This window comes from Eumetopias jubatus, unplaced genomic scaffold (genome assembly GCF_037043125.1).
Source record: "Eumetopias jubatus isolate StellerSeaLion01/CBP00866 unplaced genomic scaffold, mEumJub1_p1.0 scaffold_10, whole genome shotgun sequence".
NCBI classification, from domain to species: Eukaryota; Metazoa; Chordata; class Mammalia; order Carnivora; family Otariidae; genus Eumetopias; species Eumetopias jubatus.
Genome location: NW_028274816.1, coordinates 53,333,993 through 53,350,520, shown reverse-complemented (window position 1 = coordinate 53,350,520; position 16,528 = coordinate 53,333,993). Strand labels below are relative to the sequence as shown.

The 16,528-nt window shown below is 62.0% G+C and overlaps 1 protein-coding gene across 1 annotated transcript; it reads right to left on the bottom strand.

Annotated features, from left to right (window-relative positions):
• Window positions 1-654: 654 nt before the first annotated feature.
• Window positions 655-11,858, bottom strand: ERFL (ETS repressor factor like). The gene is made up of 6 exons (XM_028087846.2): window positions 11,583-11,858; window positions 5,573-5,652; window positions 2,577-2,811; window positions 2,028-2,223; window positions 1,797-1,914; window positions 655-1,426 (listed from the first exon to the last, which is right to left on the bottom strand). The coding sequence occupies exons 2-6, from the start codon at window positions 5,637-5,639 to the stop codon at window positions 978-980; spliced, it is 1,065 nt and encodes a 354-aa protein (XP_027943647.1). The 5' UTR covers window positions 5,640-5,652; window positions 11,583-11,858; the 3' UTR covers window positions 655-977.
• Window positions 11,859-16,528: the final 4,670 nt, after the last annotated feature.

Sequence of the window (16,528 nt, the reverse complement as noted above, 5' to 3'; positions counted from 1 at the left end):
CTGGGATCACCGCCTCCCCCCCCCAACCTCCCATCGGCCTTCTCTCCCTCCTGCTTGGGGGACTCAGGGCTTCATTCCGGGGGGGGGAATCGCAGTGACCCCCCCCCATTATCCAGGCCATCTCTGTAGTGCCTGGGGAGGGCACTCCTCCGTTCCCCACCCCCAAGTGCCTTTGCTATGTTTTTATACCCTGAATTGGAGGTTTATTTTTTAATATATATTATCTAAGGAGAGCTACGTGTGTGAGGATGGGGTGGGGGGCCCTGGAGTGTTTTCTGGAACCCTCTCGCTCTGTGACTGACTGGCATTACCTTCCTGGGTCTGCCTTTCTCCACTTCTTCCTTCCTGTCCTTCAACAGTGACTCCCCAGGTGATCCCCCGCTCCCACCCGAGCCCCCCACTGTCATCCACGACGCCGGGCTTCCCCCACAGCTCACACTCCTTTCTGTTCTTTTATTTTTGTAGTAAACTCTCTGGAGGTGGCTGGTGGGGGTTGTGGGGAGCTGGTGGGGAGGGGGCCCTCCTGGGCGGGGGCTGGGGGCGGGGTTATTGCTCTGAGCTCCCTGTCCCAGGGGGCCTGTGTGTGTGTGGGGGGGGGGGTGTCAGGACTGGGACCGGCACAAGGGGGGACACAGCCGCACAAACACGCAGGTCACAGCACGGGTGGGGGGGGGGCAGGCAGGAGAGGCTGGGCGCCATATTGCACTTTGGGAGTGGGGCCAGGCGGGGACCCCCCCTCAAACTGGAGCCTGGGAAGGAGGCCATCGCATCCCCTCCCGCTCTGGACGGGGAGGGGACACCCCCAACCTGGGGTTCGGGAGGAAGGTGGGCAGCCACGTGCCTGGTCCTGGGAGGGGTCGAGGGCTGGTCCCCGGCCTTAGGCGGGACGTCGAGGGCAGACCAGGCAATGGCAGAGGCTGCTGCGAGAGGGTCTGCCCCGATCCCCGCTCTGGCAGAACCCTTCACCCCCAACGGGCTCAGCTGCCGAGCCCCCCTTTGCTCGCCTTGGCCTTGGGGGGCACAGGGAGGCCCTCGTCCCCCTCGCTGTCAGAGCTGCAGCCGCTGACGTCTGTGATCTCCAGCTCCGAGTCACTGTCGTCCTTCCCGCCCAGCGCGGCCTCTGGACCCCCGGCTCCTGGCAGTGCCAGGCGAGGGGCTGCTGCCAGGCCCGAGGGGCGCTCGGGGCCCAGGCCCTCCCCCGCCGCAGCCAGTAGGGGCGAAGCTGTAGGGCCTCCCCCGGCCCCCGCCGAGGGCAGGTGGCCCAGGGAACTGGCCAGAGGGTTGGGGTAGAAGTGTGGGGGGTACAGAGAGGGGGGCAGCTTGGGGAAGGGGCCGGTGAGGTACGGGTTAAAGTTCCAGGGGTAGTCTGGGAAGGCGCGGCCGTAAGGACCCAGCAGGCCGGGGGGCTTGGAATAGCCAGTGGCACCTGGGGAGCACGGGGTGGGTCAGGCTGGGCACGCCTCCAGCGGCGCGGGAGCAGGCGCCCCCGCCCTGCGCCGTCCACCCGCATCTGCCCACTCTCCACCCTCACGTGGTTCTCCGCCGCTCTGCCTTGGTCTTCCCAGCCCTTTGGCGCCCTAAAAGCCCTTCTCCTAGCCTGTCCCCTCCCCACTTTCCCTCCTCCCTGCCTCTCCCCGAATCCTCCTGGGGCTTGTAAACACACAGAGGCGCACGCACAGCCTCACCCTAGGCCTCCCTGCATCCTGCCTCTCCCCCGTCTTGCCCTGTCCTCGTCCCTCAGACCTGGGCCACGTGTCCGCCACCCCCAGCCACCACCCACACCCACAGGCCCTTACCGGAGCCCAGGAACGGGAAAGGGCTGTCCAGACGCAGCTTGTCTGTCTCAGGGGTGAACAGGGGCGCCCGGGGCCCTGGCTCTCCCAGGCGAGGGGCTGAGAACAGGGTCTGCAGGGTCTGGGGAGGGAGGAGGCGGCTCCGCTCAGCCTGGCTGCCCCATCCCCCGGGGCTCGATGGCTGGGGAGGCGGCACCACACGCCCCGTTCTGGGACCCCAGCATCCTAACTCACCTCGGGGGTAAGGGGAGGAGCATCTGGCCCAGAGGTCCCCCCAAAGGGACCAGGGGTCAGCAAGAGTGGGGAGCCTGTGGTGGCTGCTGCCACATCCAACAGTGGGTAATTGACAAGCACGACTTTGCTGAAGTTGAACTTGTAGGTGAACCTCTTCCCTTTGGTCTTATGGAGAATCCGCTTGTTGTAGTAATAGCTGTGGGGAGAGGGAGGAGGGGGGCCCGCTGCGGAGGGGCGCCGAAGCAGGTAAAGAGGGAGCCCCTGACTCACGTTAGCGCACAGAGCACAGCAGCTTGGGGAAACTGAGGCTCACAGAAGTCCCTTAACCAAGGTGGCAAGGCAGGGGTGAAGCAGGGGTGAAGCAGGGGTGAAGCAGGGGCCGGGATCCTGGCTTCCGGCCTTCCCCCTCGCTTCCCTCCCACTCACAAGTAATCACAGTAGCCACCCCATGCCGATCCCTGCGCGTGGGGATCCAAGGGAGTCTGCCCCAGGAGACCAAGGGCAAGCCCCCAGGGGGCGGGGGACCAGCCTCTCCCTGCCCCTCCTCACCGCAGGGCCCGGCTCAGCTTGTCATAATTCATGTGGGGCTTGCACTTGCGGATGCCCCAGAGCCGAGCCACTTCATCGGGGTCCTTGATGACGAATTCCCCGTAGTCCCCCTGCCAGGCGATGACCCCCTGGTACTCCTCCTTCTGCAGCAGCTCCAGGATAAAGTGCCACAGCTGGATCTGCCTCGAGCCAGGGGACGACTCCGGCTTGTAGGCCCAATCCGGGAAGGCAAACCCTGGGGACAGGAGGCAGGGGAGTGGCCCCGGGTCAGGACGCCAAGTCGGGGGCTCTAGGTCCTGCGTGGACTTGGGAACCAGGAGGCAGCCGGCCCCCCCCCCCCGAATCCTGGTCTCTTGGGCATCTTTAGGGACACAATTCCTACTCTCTCTACCTCAGTTGGTGTCCAGTCCCCAAACTGCCCAAATAGTGGCAGTGAACTCAGTCATCCAGGGACCCTGAGGTGGCACCTGCAGCCTCATGCTCTACCTTGGCATCCTGGGGTGGAGCGTGGGAGGGGCCGGTTTCCCGCAGCCCTGTGGGGAGGACATGGGAGGGGCACCCCCTCCTCATCAAAAGTCCTCCCGCTGCCCCCTCCAGCCCTGCCCCGGGAGGCTTCAGGTCTCTCCTGCTCTCTGGAACACCCCTAAGTTTTGCTGTCTCCCCGAAGCCCTCCACTGACCCCACACGGGCACGGCCAGGCCAGGCCGGTGTGCCCGTGTGTCTGCGCCTGTCCACGTATTTCTACCTTTCACGTCCTGTGTCCCCTCCCTACCTCTGCGCTCCATCAGTCCGAGCGCACTGTGCGTCAGCAGATACCCACAGTGTACGTGTCACACAGACGTCCGCTCACGCTCCAGGGACACCAGGCGACACCACAGTGCACGGACGCACCAGAGTGCCAACTCCTGCCGGGGTGCAGCACCTCACGCGCAACATGCCACCAAGGCAGGCCTGCCGGTCACCCGGCATTGCGCATCCCAACACACAGTCGCACATCTTGGGCCCCTCAGAACTGGGACCCGCTAACCACACCGCCACGACAGGAGACACACGGGACCCCAAAGGCCCAGCTAGTTAACTGCCGTGGAGCCAGTGAGCAGGGCCTCAAGACGTGCGTCAGCCTGACAGGCACACACGGGGTACCACCACCCCTATAAAACAGCCCCCCAGACCCTCAACACGCAGGCACCCACGGCTCGCTCTGCATGACACACCTCACACTCAGATGGGTGTCCTGCACCCCAGTGTCCAGATGCACCAAATAAGCCGGACGGAAATGGGAGGGTCTCGCCCACCCCTAAGTCTTACCTCCCATCCAGAAGGCCCCAGGGCCTGGTTCCCGCTTCTGTGCTCAATCCCGGGCTACGTCCTCTGTCCCCCTCTCCCTCAGAGACCCCAGGCCCAGGCAGGAGAATAGAAGGCAGGATTAGCCCTAAGGAACCAACAACGCTGAGCTGGAAGAGCAGCCATGTGATCTACTTGCTGTGTGGTCCCAGGGCACGTCCTTGCCTTCTCTGGCTTATTAGAACTTCAGGGGTGGGAGGCAAGGAGCAGCAGCAGGGTCCCATCCGGGCTGCCTGGTGTGTCAGAGCGGGTGCTCACGCCTCCCTGCCGAAGGCTCAGAAGCCAGGCAGTCTCCTCCCCAAAAGAATTTCTCTCAACCCCATCTTGGGTCTCCCTTACTCCAGGTGACAGGGCTCAATTAACTCGTGAGCTCCGGCCCATTCCACACCCAGAACACATCCAAGGGGGGAAGAGGCGACCCCAAAGATGACAGCCCAGAGATGACAGCACACAACTGGCCACACACATGCAGATACACAACCCAATCTGGAACCACCATCTGTCCTCAAATACACTGTACCTGCTGAGACACACACAACTAGAGGACCCACAACCTCAGCCCGCAGATACACACGTTATGACAGCCCCCCAAATTCAGTCACACTCAGTGACACACAGATGCAAGAAACCCCCTGACACACACACACACCCCCACACCCACCCCCCAACACAGACACAGAGGCCGGGGGGGAGGGGGCACCCACCCACACAGCCCGAAGCGCACTGAGACATCCATCCTGGACCACGACACAGACCCGGAAGTAACAGTAGCAGGCCCTTCGCCCGACTGAGGCAGGTACGTACTTGGTGAGCTGACACACACCTCCCCCACAATCCTAAAATGTCGCTGGACATCCTAAAGAAACACAACCCGCCCAGCCCAGAGACCCCCCCAGGTAGCCTCCTGTGTGTGTGCAAGCAGGCACACCAGCTCACACAGACACATGCTGCACATACACTCTCCCAGTGTGACCCCTTCTTCCAGAAGCACTGAAGCATGACACAGGGACACACTCAGATCCCGCGTATAAGCAGGCAGAGTCCCAGTCTTCGTGCGCATGCACGCGCGCGCACACACACACACACACACACACACACACACACACACACACACACAGTCCATCTGTGGGGCGTGCGACTTGGACTCACATGAACATCCAAGCCAGTCTTACTGTCCACATCCCCAGCTCTGAGTGCCCACTTCTGAGCAGGCCGTCCTCTCTCCCAGGGCTCCGCTGGGCTGGGCCATGTCTCCACGTCCCCCCCACCCAGGCAGTCCCTGTCTATCTGTCCACCTGCGCCCCCTCTGGTCCCCGCCCCTGCGCCGTCGGTGCCTGGCCATCTCCAGCCTCCTCGCCTCTCTTTGCCCGAAGGTCCTGGGCGGGGAGCAGGCTGAGAGGTACGCAGCCCCAGGACCTCAGACCCCTGCATCCCGTCCGTTTCGGACCCTGATACCTCCCCCACCCGCGCGCCCCAGCAGGCAGGTAGCAGGGACATCTCGCTGTGAAGTTTTTAGCCAAGTTTTTCATTGGGGGGTGCATTCAGGGGACTGTGAGAGAGACCGGGACAGAGGAGGGAGGACAGGAAGAGGTGCAGAAAGGAGGAGCCGGCTGGCTGGGAAGGGGTGGGAGGTCCGGGCCGGGGCCAGTTACCGGGGGTCCAGAGAGCCGGCAGGGCAGGCGGGGCGAAGAGAAGGTCGGAGACGCAGCTACAGTCCATGGTGGAGCCAGCTCTGCAGAGATGCCAGGACAGACACACGGGGACAGACAGGGGTCAGTGGGGTGGGCGCTCCGCCCGGGCCCACCCGTCCTGCCACCCGCCACCCTCTTCACCCACGTCCCGCCGACCCCTTCCTCCCAGCCTCTCCTCCCGCAGCCTCCTCCTCGCTCGGCGCCCCCGGCCTCCCTCCCCACTGCTCCCACTCACTCGCTCACTCACACTCACTGGCTCGCCACCCGCCCGCCCCGCACCAGCTCTGCCGCTGCCCGCTCTCTCCGGCCACTCCGCTCTCGCACCTGACCTCCCAGCCGTCTCTGCGTCTCTGGGTCTCTGTCCCTCTCTCTGGCCGTCCCAGATTTGTCTCCTTCTGAACCTCACCCCCACCCTGTGGGGCCCGCCCAGCGGACCCCCCAGCTGGCTCGTCCAGCTCCCAAGCAGTCCCCAGCTTTCATCTGCTGGCCCAGAGCAGGCCAGAAGTGGCCCACCCACCCTGTACCCTGCAGGAGGGCTCTCCCAGACACCCCTTCCCCTTAGATCTGCCTCCCCCCACCAAACAGCACCCCCAGACGCCCCTTCCCCTTAGATTTGCCCCCCACCAAACAGCACCCCCAGACGCCCCTTCCCCTTAGATCTGCCCCCCCACCAAACAGCTCCCCCAGACACCCCTTCCCCTTAGATCTGCCCCCCCACCAAACAGCACCCCCAGACGCCCCTTCCCCTTAGATTTGCCCCCCCACCAAACAGCACCCCCAGACGCCCCTTCCCCTTAGATCTGCCCCCCCACCAAACAGCTCCCCCAGACACCCCTTCCTCTTAGATTTGCCCCCCCACCAAACAGCACCCCCAGACGCCCCTTCCACTTAGATCTGCCTCCCCCCACCAAACAGCTCCCCCAGACACCCCTTCCCCTTAGATTTGCCCCCCCACCAAACAGCACCCCCAGACGCCCCTTCCCCTTAGATCTGCCCCCCCACCAAACAGCTCCCCCAGACACCCCTTCCCCTTAGATTTGCCCCCCCCACCAAACAGCACCCCCAGATGCCCCTTCGTCTTAGATCTGCCTTCCCGAGATAGCCCCCCATACCTTAGCTCTGCTTCCCCCCTCCACAGTCCCCCTCAGACACCACTTCCTCTTAGATTTGCTTCCCCTTCAGACAGACCTCTCCCCAAACATCCCTTCTCCTTAGATCTTACCCCCCCAGACAGCCCCCCTCAGACACCCTTCTTCCCTTGAGATCTACGTCTCCCAAACAGTACCCCTCAAACATCCCTTCCTCCTCAGACATATGGTTCCCCCCTCAGACACCACTACCCCTTTAGATCTGCCTCCTCCCTCAGCTCCCCTTCAGACCCCCCTTCCCCCTTGGATATGCCTCTCTTCTCAGGTCCTCTCAGACCCCTACTCCTTCAGATACCCCTCTCCTCAGATACCCCATCCCCCTGAGACACTCCATCCCGTCATCACCGGTCTCTCAGAACCTTTCCCCTTCTGCCAGGCCCTCCCCCTTAGATACCCCGCTACCTCAGACCCCCCCAACACTCATACCCTGAGACATCCGCTCCTCTCCGACACCCCCCCAGACGCATCTTTCCCCCTCAGATACTTCAGCCCCTCACCACTCCACCCCTTGAGCCCCCACCTCTGAGAGCGAGCACTTTCCTCAGACCCCCTGGCTCAGACACACCCCCCTCAAATACCCCACCGCCGCTACATGCTCTCCAGCGCAGCATTCCTCTCACACCCCACCCTGCCCAAAGATCCCAGACAGCCGCCGTGTTCCCCATAAACCTCACCTCACCCCTGGGACACCAGACAAGACCTGGCAGATGGCCCATTCCCTGCAGACCTGCCCGGTCCCCATGGACACCCCGGCGGCCCCCCACCACCCAGCGTCCACTGACTGCGCCTCTCCCACACAGTCCCCCCCCGCCCCGGCACTCAGGCCCCCTGCCACCCCATCTGCCTCCTTGGCCTGTGGCCGTTCCGCCCCCAGGTCCCCCTGTTTCCCATCCAATCTCCCCAACTTTCTCTGTTGATCTCCTTCCCTGGCTCTCCCCCTCTTTATTTCTCAGCACGCATGTTTTCCCCCTTCTGTCTCCCCCAGCTCTTTCCCATTTCTCTGTCCCTCTTTCCTGGTCTCCCCACAATCCGGGGGTCTCCTCCCACCCTTCTCTACCCACCCTCCCCAACCCCTGTGCCCCGCCCCCCAACCTCCCTCGGTCCCCCTGGTGGCTGGCTTCCCCAAGCCCCCTCCCCTTCCCATCCCCAGCCCTTCTCTGGGCCCTCCCCCCTCCCCCCCACCCCGTGCCCCCGGCCCGCCTCAGTCTCCCCATCTCCCTCCCGGCTCCGCACCTCGCCGGCCACCTCTCTCCCACCTCCCGCTCGCTCTGCCTCTCCGGGTCCCCCTCCCTCCTGCCTCCGCCCCCGCCCCCACCCCCATTGGCCCCTCTCATTTCCGTGTTGGTTTTGATTTCTCTTCCCGACGCTTTCAACTCCCCGCCGCCTCCTCCGGACACGTTATAACGAGGAGCCGTGGGATCGGCGCTCCGGGCCCTGCTCCACGCTCCCCCCGCGTCTCTCACACGCGTCTCTGCCGTCTCGCCGTCTCTGCCTGCCCCTTCTCTGTCCCCGCCTCTGTCCGGTCAGGCCCACAGGGACTGGGTCGCTGCCCCGACTGTCGGGGTCCACGGAGCCACGTCTCTGGGTCCCCACGTCTCCCTGTCCCCACACCGCTCTTTTATGTCTCTGGGTCTCCACATCTCTCCTCCTCACATCCTTGTCTCCAAACAGGCGTCCTTTAGTCTCTGTCTCCATCTCTGTCTCTGTCTCCACGTCTCTGTTTCCGTCCCAGTGTTCGTCTCTTGGGGCCCCTTTGATCTCGCCCTGCCCCTGGCGCCCCCCTGGCCCCATTGATCGCTGATCGACCAATGGAAGGAGCGGGGCCTGCGGGGGGGGGGGGGGGGCCGGGGCTGCAGGGCCAGGCAGGGGCCCCCGTAGGACGCTGGACAGACGGACAGCCGGCCCCAGACCTGGTAGCTGGGGAGGGGGAGCTGCTGCAGCCCCCGCCCCACCGGTCCGCGCCGTGCGGATGGGGACTCCGGGCAAGCTTTAATTTTTAATTTTATTTTGCTTCCTCCACACCCCCCCCCGCCCCCCATCTCCACCGCCTGCAGCCATGGCACTGAGTGTGTGCGCGCAGCAGCGTGGAGAGGGGCTGGGCGGGCAAGACGCTGCCGCTCTCTTCTCCTTGCCAAGCAGACACACAGCCCAGGCACACACACCACACCACCCCACACATCCCACAGACACGGGTCAACAAAATTACACACACCACACCAAACAGACTCGGGTGAAGAGCCACACTGTCACAACACATCACACCCAGGTCAACCAAGTGATATACACCACGCTGTCATGCACAACACACCCCACACAGGTCAACGAAGTCCCACATATCACACCATCACACGTCACACACCCTCAGCCAAGTGACACACACACCACTGTCACACACAACACACATCACACCGTGTGATGCACACGTCAACAATATCGCATGCAACAAGACTGTAACAACCAGCACACAGCACATAGACCCACACAGCAACCTAGGCTCATGTTCCACCATGTCCTACGCAATAGGCGGACATACAGGTCCACACAATCACACGCTTCATGACTGTCTCTCTCACACACACACACACACACACACACACCAGGATGGCCACAGATATTCACAGAGAAACAGACACGCGGTTCTAGACACACATACAAGACACACACCAATTCAACGCCCCACAGAAACAAAGATACACAATCACCAGTCGTGGACAGAAACCCACTAACGCAGACACGTAAGGACACACTGAGGCTCACAATCAGAGGCAGACCTACCGACTTACAAGCACACGCTGACTCGATGCCACACAGAAACAGATGTACCGGGACACACACCCCAGCACAGCCAAGGCAGTGCCACACACGTGCCACACACCGAGGGTCCCACAGACAAGCACCAAAGGCCCGGCGTGCACACTGCTCCAACACACACGGAGCCAGAGATGCCACGTGACACCAATACAGCCACCATGAGACCACAAACACACATGGACACACACACACACACTCAGACCCAAAGGCCAACTGGTTGAAGGGCTGTGTCGGGGTGAGGTGGGCACTGGGAGCTGAAGCCACCACGGGGCCCCCGCTGCTCCGGCCACCATCTGTGCAGCTGGCTGAGTGCCCCCCGTTCTGTGCACTTCGCAAGCCTGTGTCGGCACGCGTGAAATGGGCACGGGCTCGGGCCTACTTCCGCTGCCGGCTCTCCAGGGACGGCGGTCCCCAGCCGCCTTCAGGCCCACTGGGTGCCAGGGTCCCTCGCACGGAGGTTTTTGTTGTCCTCTCTGCCTGCCTCTAGCTCCAAAGATCTGTTTCTGATGGGCTGTGTTTCTTGTCTCTGTCTCGGGGCATCTCTCTCTCTCTCTCTCTCTGGGTATCTCTGGCTCTACACGTCTCTCTCTGTCTCTGTCTCCTCACCCCCCAACACCCTGGCCCCCTGGGCTGGGGTTTAACCAGTTGTTTTGATTTCTCTAAGCTGCTCCGGCCGCCTCGGGAGCCGCCTCGGGCCTCACCCCCCCCCACAGCCCCTTCATCCCTCACCCAGTACCCCCTCCCCTTAACACAATCTGCACAAGTGGAATGAAAATTGATTTTTTTTTTAAATTTCATATCTTCTCCAGGGCTCTGTCTAAAGAGGAGAGAGACACGGCCCAAGACCCTTCTCCTGCCGCCACCCCCCCCCCGCCCGTGTGCGCGCACGCGCACACACACACCAACAGGCAGACACATCACGCCTGGACACACACACTCGGACACTCATCTGCCCCCACCCCAGGGACACACCCCTCCCTACACCACACACGCACGTAGGACACAGCTGTGCACACAGCAGACACACAACAGACTCCTGTACACACGCTCTAGATGCCCCCCAAGGAGGCACACATCACACACCCCGTCCCATCTGGGCACACAGAGCACAGCGGCCTGACCCAATATAGTGTGCATGTTCTCTCACACACGCACACACACGCACTCCTGTCCCTACAGACTATGGCCACGTCCATGTGCACACAGGCTCAAGGGCGGCCCCACTGTAGGCACCAGGGAGGCCCCTGGGGCAGTCCCGGGGAGGACTGGGTCAGGAAGGTGACAGTGGTTTTCCTGCCTGGACTTGCCCCCCCCCCGAACCCCTAAGGTCACCCCACTCCCACCCCAGCCTGCAGCAACCAAATGCTCTGGCATGGCCCAGGGCGGAGGTGTCTCTGTGCCTGGGATGTAGGAGTGCCTGTGTACGTATGTACGTACGTGTGTGTAGAGAAAGACACACACACACACACACACACACACACACACACACCCCACTCACTACTCCTTTCAAAGCCACACACTGTCATCCCCACAACAGGCTGGTGTATACGAGAACTAGCCCATCCCCACACGGGGCACACAAGACCCACGGACAGAACCACACACACAGGCCCACAGAATCCACACAACACACACAGCAGCACCAAACACGTGGCCGTGCCCACACGTCATCACAGACACACGGCCTCACGCATCCATTGCCGGGCGTCCTCCGTTCACACAAGTAGGGCACACATGCCCCATCCGACAGTCACACACAAACCCGCAACCGCAAGCACACAAAGCCCTCAGCACCGTCTAGGGCACACGCAGGATCCTTTCGTGTCTGATCCCAGACGCACACAGGAGCCCACAGGCTCAGAGACACAACAGCAGCCCCAGACCACAGAGCACACCGCCACACCGGCCCCCATCGCCAGCCGTGATGCCCAGTCTGGGGGGGGGGGGGCAGGGATTTTTGTGAGCACACCCCACAGCTGCCCCTTCCCTGTGTTTCTCCCACGCACACTCACCAGCCCGGCGCTTGGGGTCTGGCAGCCCCTTGGTCCTTCCACCACGCCTCCCTCGGCCTACTCGGGTCCTTGCCTGCGCGCAGGTGCGCTGCCCCGGTCACTCAGACACGCCGCCACAACTCCAGAGTTTCGGGCGGTCACACCGGACGCTCACAGCCAAGCAGCACACGGCAGTCACGCACATGCTCACAGACGCGGCTCAGATGGCTTCTCGCGGCCCCGTGGTCTCACGCTCCCACACTCGCTCACCTGTGCTCACACACACACCACCACGGGTCACACCTGCTCGGCCTGCAACACAAGTCCCAGTCACACGAAGACAGTCAAGCCCCCACCGCGCCCCCCCCCCCCCCCGCGCAGTGTCACACACACAGTTTCAGACACACCCGCACACACCCCGGAACCTCTGCCGAGGCTGCGCTCTGCAAGAGAGACAGAAGGACAGACTGGCAGACAGACAAGGCACCAGCTTCCCAGCCTGGAGAAGGTGTGTCTGTGACACGCGGTTTGGGGTAGTTGGGAGGCAAGGAGCCAGGGCAGGGATAGAGACCTCCCACCCACCCTCTCCCTGTCTCTGCCTGGAGCTGGTGTCTCTGCCTGTCATGTGTCTCTGGGTCGGTCCCTCTCTCTCCCTCCCTCTCTCTCTCTCCCTGAGTCCCAGTCTCTGCACGAATGTCCCTGGGGCTGTGGCCAGCACGCGGAACCATGTCAGTTGGGGGGTGGGGGGGAGCATCCCCAGGGAGGTGGGAGCCGCAGTGCCACGCACCCCGCCTACCAAACAGCACTGGGGGAGGGGAGGGGAGGGGAGGGGAGGGGAGGGGAGGGGAGGGGAGGGGAGGGGAGGGGCGCAACCATGGATGTGGATCCAGAGCTCAGGCTGCTTCCCTACCTGCTGCCTGCATCCCCCTGCCCTTGCCCTCAGAGACCCCAAGAGATGGAGGAAGCGCAGGGGGTGGGGGGGAAACAGAAGGAGAGATATGTGGGGGGGGGCGCAGAGAGAGAACCAGGAAGCAACACCTACCGGAAGACAGATGGGGAGAGAGACCAGAGAGACACGGAGAAAAGATGGGAGATCAGAGAGTCCTGTGGAGATGGGAAAGAACAAGACCCTGAAGGAGAGACAGAGTGGGGAGGGGGCCGAGCTAGGGAGACCCAGAAAAGGGGAGTGAGTCAGAGCAGCTTGGACAAAGTGGATTAGGGAGCGGAGGTCGGGAAGAGTGCTGCTCCAAGGAGGGACCCCAGTCAAGGAGGAAGGAGGGGCAGAGATGCGGAAAATTAAGGGATTAGGGCAGAGGCAAAGGAGTGGACAGGGAGGGCAGGGGCTGCTGGGCAGAGGCAGGAGTGAGGGGGGAGCATAGGTGGAGGTTCAAGGCCACAGCCAGCTGCAGTCCTTGGAGGGGGGTTCGTGTCCCAGGGGCCTGACCCGGCTCCTGGCTGCCACCCCAACTCCTGCCCCTCCCCACCTCCACTTGGCCCATGCCCACCTCCCGCCTCATCCTGAGCCCCAATGTCTTCCCAAGGCTCCTCAGTCCTAGCTCCCTCCCCTGGCTCATCCCCACACCCCAGGCCCCACCCAGCTGCAGGGCTGGACCTTTTGGCCCCAAGCCCCTTGTACTAGAGACAGTGACACACGTGCAGGGCCAAGACTGTGACTGGTGGTGGAATCCAGGGACAGAGAGCTGAAGGCAAGCGTGGCCAGCTGATCCCAGGAGCCCAGAGTCCCAGAGCCCCGCTGGGCTGTCACGGCCAAGAGGCAGGGGCACTGTGTATCTTGTTCACGGGGCTTGGCACCAAGTATGTGCCCAGGAAATGTTGTTTAAATGAAATTCAGATCAAAAGAAGCAAGGCCGGGAGACAGAGAGATAGTGAGTCAAGGGACAGAAAGCCAGAGACCAAGGGATAGCAAGACCTGGGGTGAGGGGCCTAGAGATGGGGGACAGGAGGAGACAGGAATGAAGCAGAGAGGCAGAGGGACGGGTAGATGGAGGACAGACACAGGAATACAGGGGGACAGGGAAACAGATGGGGAAGAGGGGTGTGACTGAGGGTCAGAGAAAATGAGCAGATAAATGGGGTCAAAGACCCAGGAAGGCAAACGCAGAAAAGGAAGAGAGCAGTAGGGAGACAGGAGACAGGGGGCAGGGCCTGATAGCCCGGGGCCAGGTGTGGGGCCTGGGCCGGCTAGAGCTGGGTGCCTGGGCTGCAGGGGATCCCATGAGGGCCAGAGAAGGGCCGGGGTCCGGCCGGGCTGGGGGAGGCTCGGGGCTCCAGGGGCATCGCATGGTGCTAATTCAGCTCCATCGATCAGACGGGATGAGAGCAATAAATTATTGTGACAAGATGCAATCCTGGCCCGCGCACTGCCGCCGAGGCGGATCGATCCCTGTCCCCAGCCCCACACCGGGGCCCATGCCCAAGCCCTGGGCCGGAGGCCTCTACCCATCTCTCTCTCCATTCCCCCACCACACACACTCCCGCTGACAGCCAGGTGGGGCAGCAGCCCTGGGAAAGAGACAGGGACAGAAAGGGAGCCTTGGCAGGAAGACCAGCCCCTCTCTGTCCCAGGTCCTCTTGCTTCCCCTCACCACCCCATCCCTCACCACGACCTGGGAGGTAGCAGCTACCAGGACGCCCATTTCACAGATGTGAAAACTGAGGCTCAGATAGGGAAAGTAACTTGGCCACAGTCCCACAGGGGTGGGTGGTGAGGCCTGGACTCAAAAGTGGGTCAGCATGACTTCAAGCCCCCGCCCCAAAAACTTGCACCGTCAGAGGAGAGAACAAGGGACCAGGAAAGAAAAGGGAGGATGCAGAGAGAGCCTGAGAAAGAGACAGAGTACAGGACACAGAGAAATAGTCAGACACTAGAAAAAGTTAAGATACAGAGACACCGAGAGAGACGGAGGTGGAGAAACACAGAGAACAAGGAAACAGGGAGGGAGGGAGAGACAGAGAGACACAGACTCAGCTTCAGAGACAGGCAGCGGGGAGGTGGGCAGCCTGAGGCAGAGGTGGAACAGAAGAAGCGAACAAAGGCAGGGTGGGCAGAGAGGAATGGAGCTAGGAAAGCAGCCCGTGGAGGGGTGGGTAGCTCCGGAGAACACGATGTGTCTGAGGGGACAGGTGTGTGGTGGCAGGAGCTGGGCTGGCTCCAGGCAGCTGGGGGGGCAGGTGGGAGTGAGGACGCGGATGGCAAGCCTGGCCCCGGGAGTCCGTGTCTGAAAGAGGCCAGGTGTGCGGGCAGGAAGGTGGGGCGTGTCCGAGGGCAGGAGTGGGGGGAGAGGGGGAGGCTGGGGTGCAGAGAGCTGGCAGCGTGATCCAGAGACGCTGCCCAAGCGACAAGGCGGACAGAGGTGTCCGCGAAGGAGGAGGTCACCTGATAGCCAGGTGTGGAGCTAAGGACACCTGGATGACTGAAGTCAGATGGCCTCTGAGATCGCCCAGCTCCTGAGACCTCCAAGAAATAACTCCATTTCCCCGGGCTCAGTTTCCTTCTCCGTACAGTGGGGCTAAGAGAAAGGACGTGCTTCATATGGTCTGGTGAGGATGAAAGGAGACCGTGGTTAGGAAGAACCGAGAACACTGCCTGTCAGAGAGACAGGCTTAATAAGCAGTAGCTGGATGGGGTGCCTGGCCGCGACTCTTGATCTCAGGGCTGTGAGTTCGAGCCCCATGCTGGGCGCAGAGATTACGTAAAAATACAATCTAGGGGGAAAAAAAGCACTAGCTGGGAACACAGGACGAGTAGGTAGCTGCTACTCCAGGGGTGGTCCATGGACCTGCAGGAGCAGCACCTGGACCTTGTGAGGCATGCAGAGTCTCAGGCTCCACCTGGGTCAGACCCGCCGCACCAGAAGCTCTGGGGTGAGGCCCAGAGCCGTGTGTCCCAGTAGGCTCTCCAGGGGTCCCCGATGCCCGCAGAAGCCTGAGAAGCTCTGGCGTAAGGGAGTCCGTACAATGCAGCGGGCAGGTGTGGGGACGGCTGGGAACAGTTGTCTGGTGTGTTTAACAAATGCTACAGGTGGTACTTACGCCCATCAAGAAAGGTGTTCCCTGAGAGATGGTTGGTGACGTGTTCTGTGAAAAGGGACAGGTATTTCCAGGGGGGAGCAGGCTGGAGACAGGTGTGAGGGACCTGAGGGGTGGGCGCTAAACGTGTGGGGGCGACAGCTTGCGCGAGCAGCTAGTGCGGATGGGCTGAGATGGGTACACAAAGTCTGCAAAAGGGGGGCACCTGGCCGTCTGTCAGTAAAGCCTATGACTCTTGACCTCGGGGTCCTGAATTCAAGCCTCGCACTGGGTGTGGAGCTTACTTTAAAAAAAAAAAATTTTTTTTTTTTTAAAGAAAAAGCTATGAAAGGACAAGTTACATGGATGTCATGGGGGGGAGGAGCGAAGGGGACTTGATGTTGGTGCACGTCTGTGGGGCAGCAGTGGGGACAGGCTGGGGACACCAGGGGGATGGCAGAGACCCACCGGAAGAGAGGTAAAGCAGAGAGAGATTAGGGAGGGGCAGGTGGGGACGTCTCAGCACCTGTTTGCCAAAGAAATGAGGCGGGGGCGTGGACCTGGAGCAGGCGATGCCTGGGCAGACAGCTGAGGAAGGGGCCAAGGTGTAGAGAGATTGGTGTGCCCTTGGGCAGCAGGGAAGGAGGAAGTGAGAAACATGGAAAATCAGTGGTGTGGGTAAAGAAGAGAAGCAGACATTGCCCAAGGGACAGCGTGGGGAAACAGGTATACAGGTCAGGCAGGTGTCTGTGGCCAAGGACAGAGTCCCTGCCCCAACCTGTGTATGTGGGAAGCAGCGTGCTGTGGTTGTGTGTCGTGAGATAGTGAAACGAAGAGAAGCAGAGACAGAGAGACAGTGAGAAGGAAGGAGGTGAGCAGCAAGTGTGGAGGCGAGACAGGGGACTTTCAGAGGACAAGGGCTTGTAGGAGGGGGACAT

Excerpts from the sequence above, each read along its gene's own strand:
- ERFL (XM_028087846.2), bottom strand. The coding sequence starts at position 5,639 with ATGGACTGTAGCTGCGTCTCCGACCTTCTCTTCGCCCCGCCTGCCCTG. Across the intron at positions 2,812-5,572 it reads GCCGGCTCTCTGGACCCCCG|GGTTTGCCTTCCCGGATTGG; the intron begins GTAACTGGCCCC and ends TCCTGTCCCCAG. Across the intron at positions 1,427-1,796 it reads TTTCCCGTTCCTGGGCTCCG|GTGCCACTGGCTATTCCAAG; the intron begins GTAAGGGCCTGT and ends CGTGCTCCCCAG.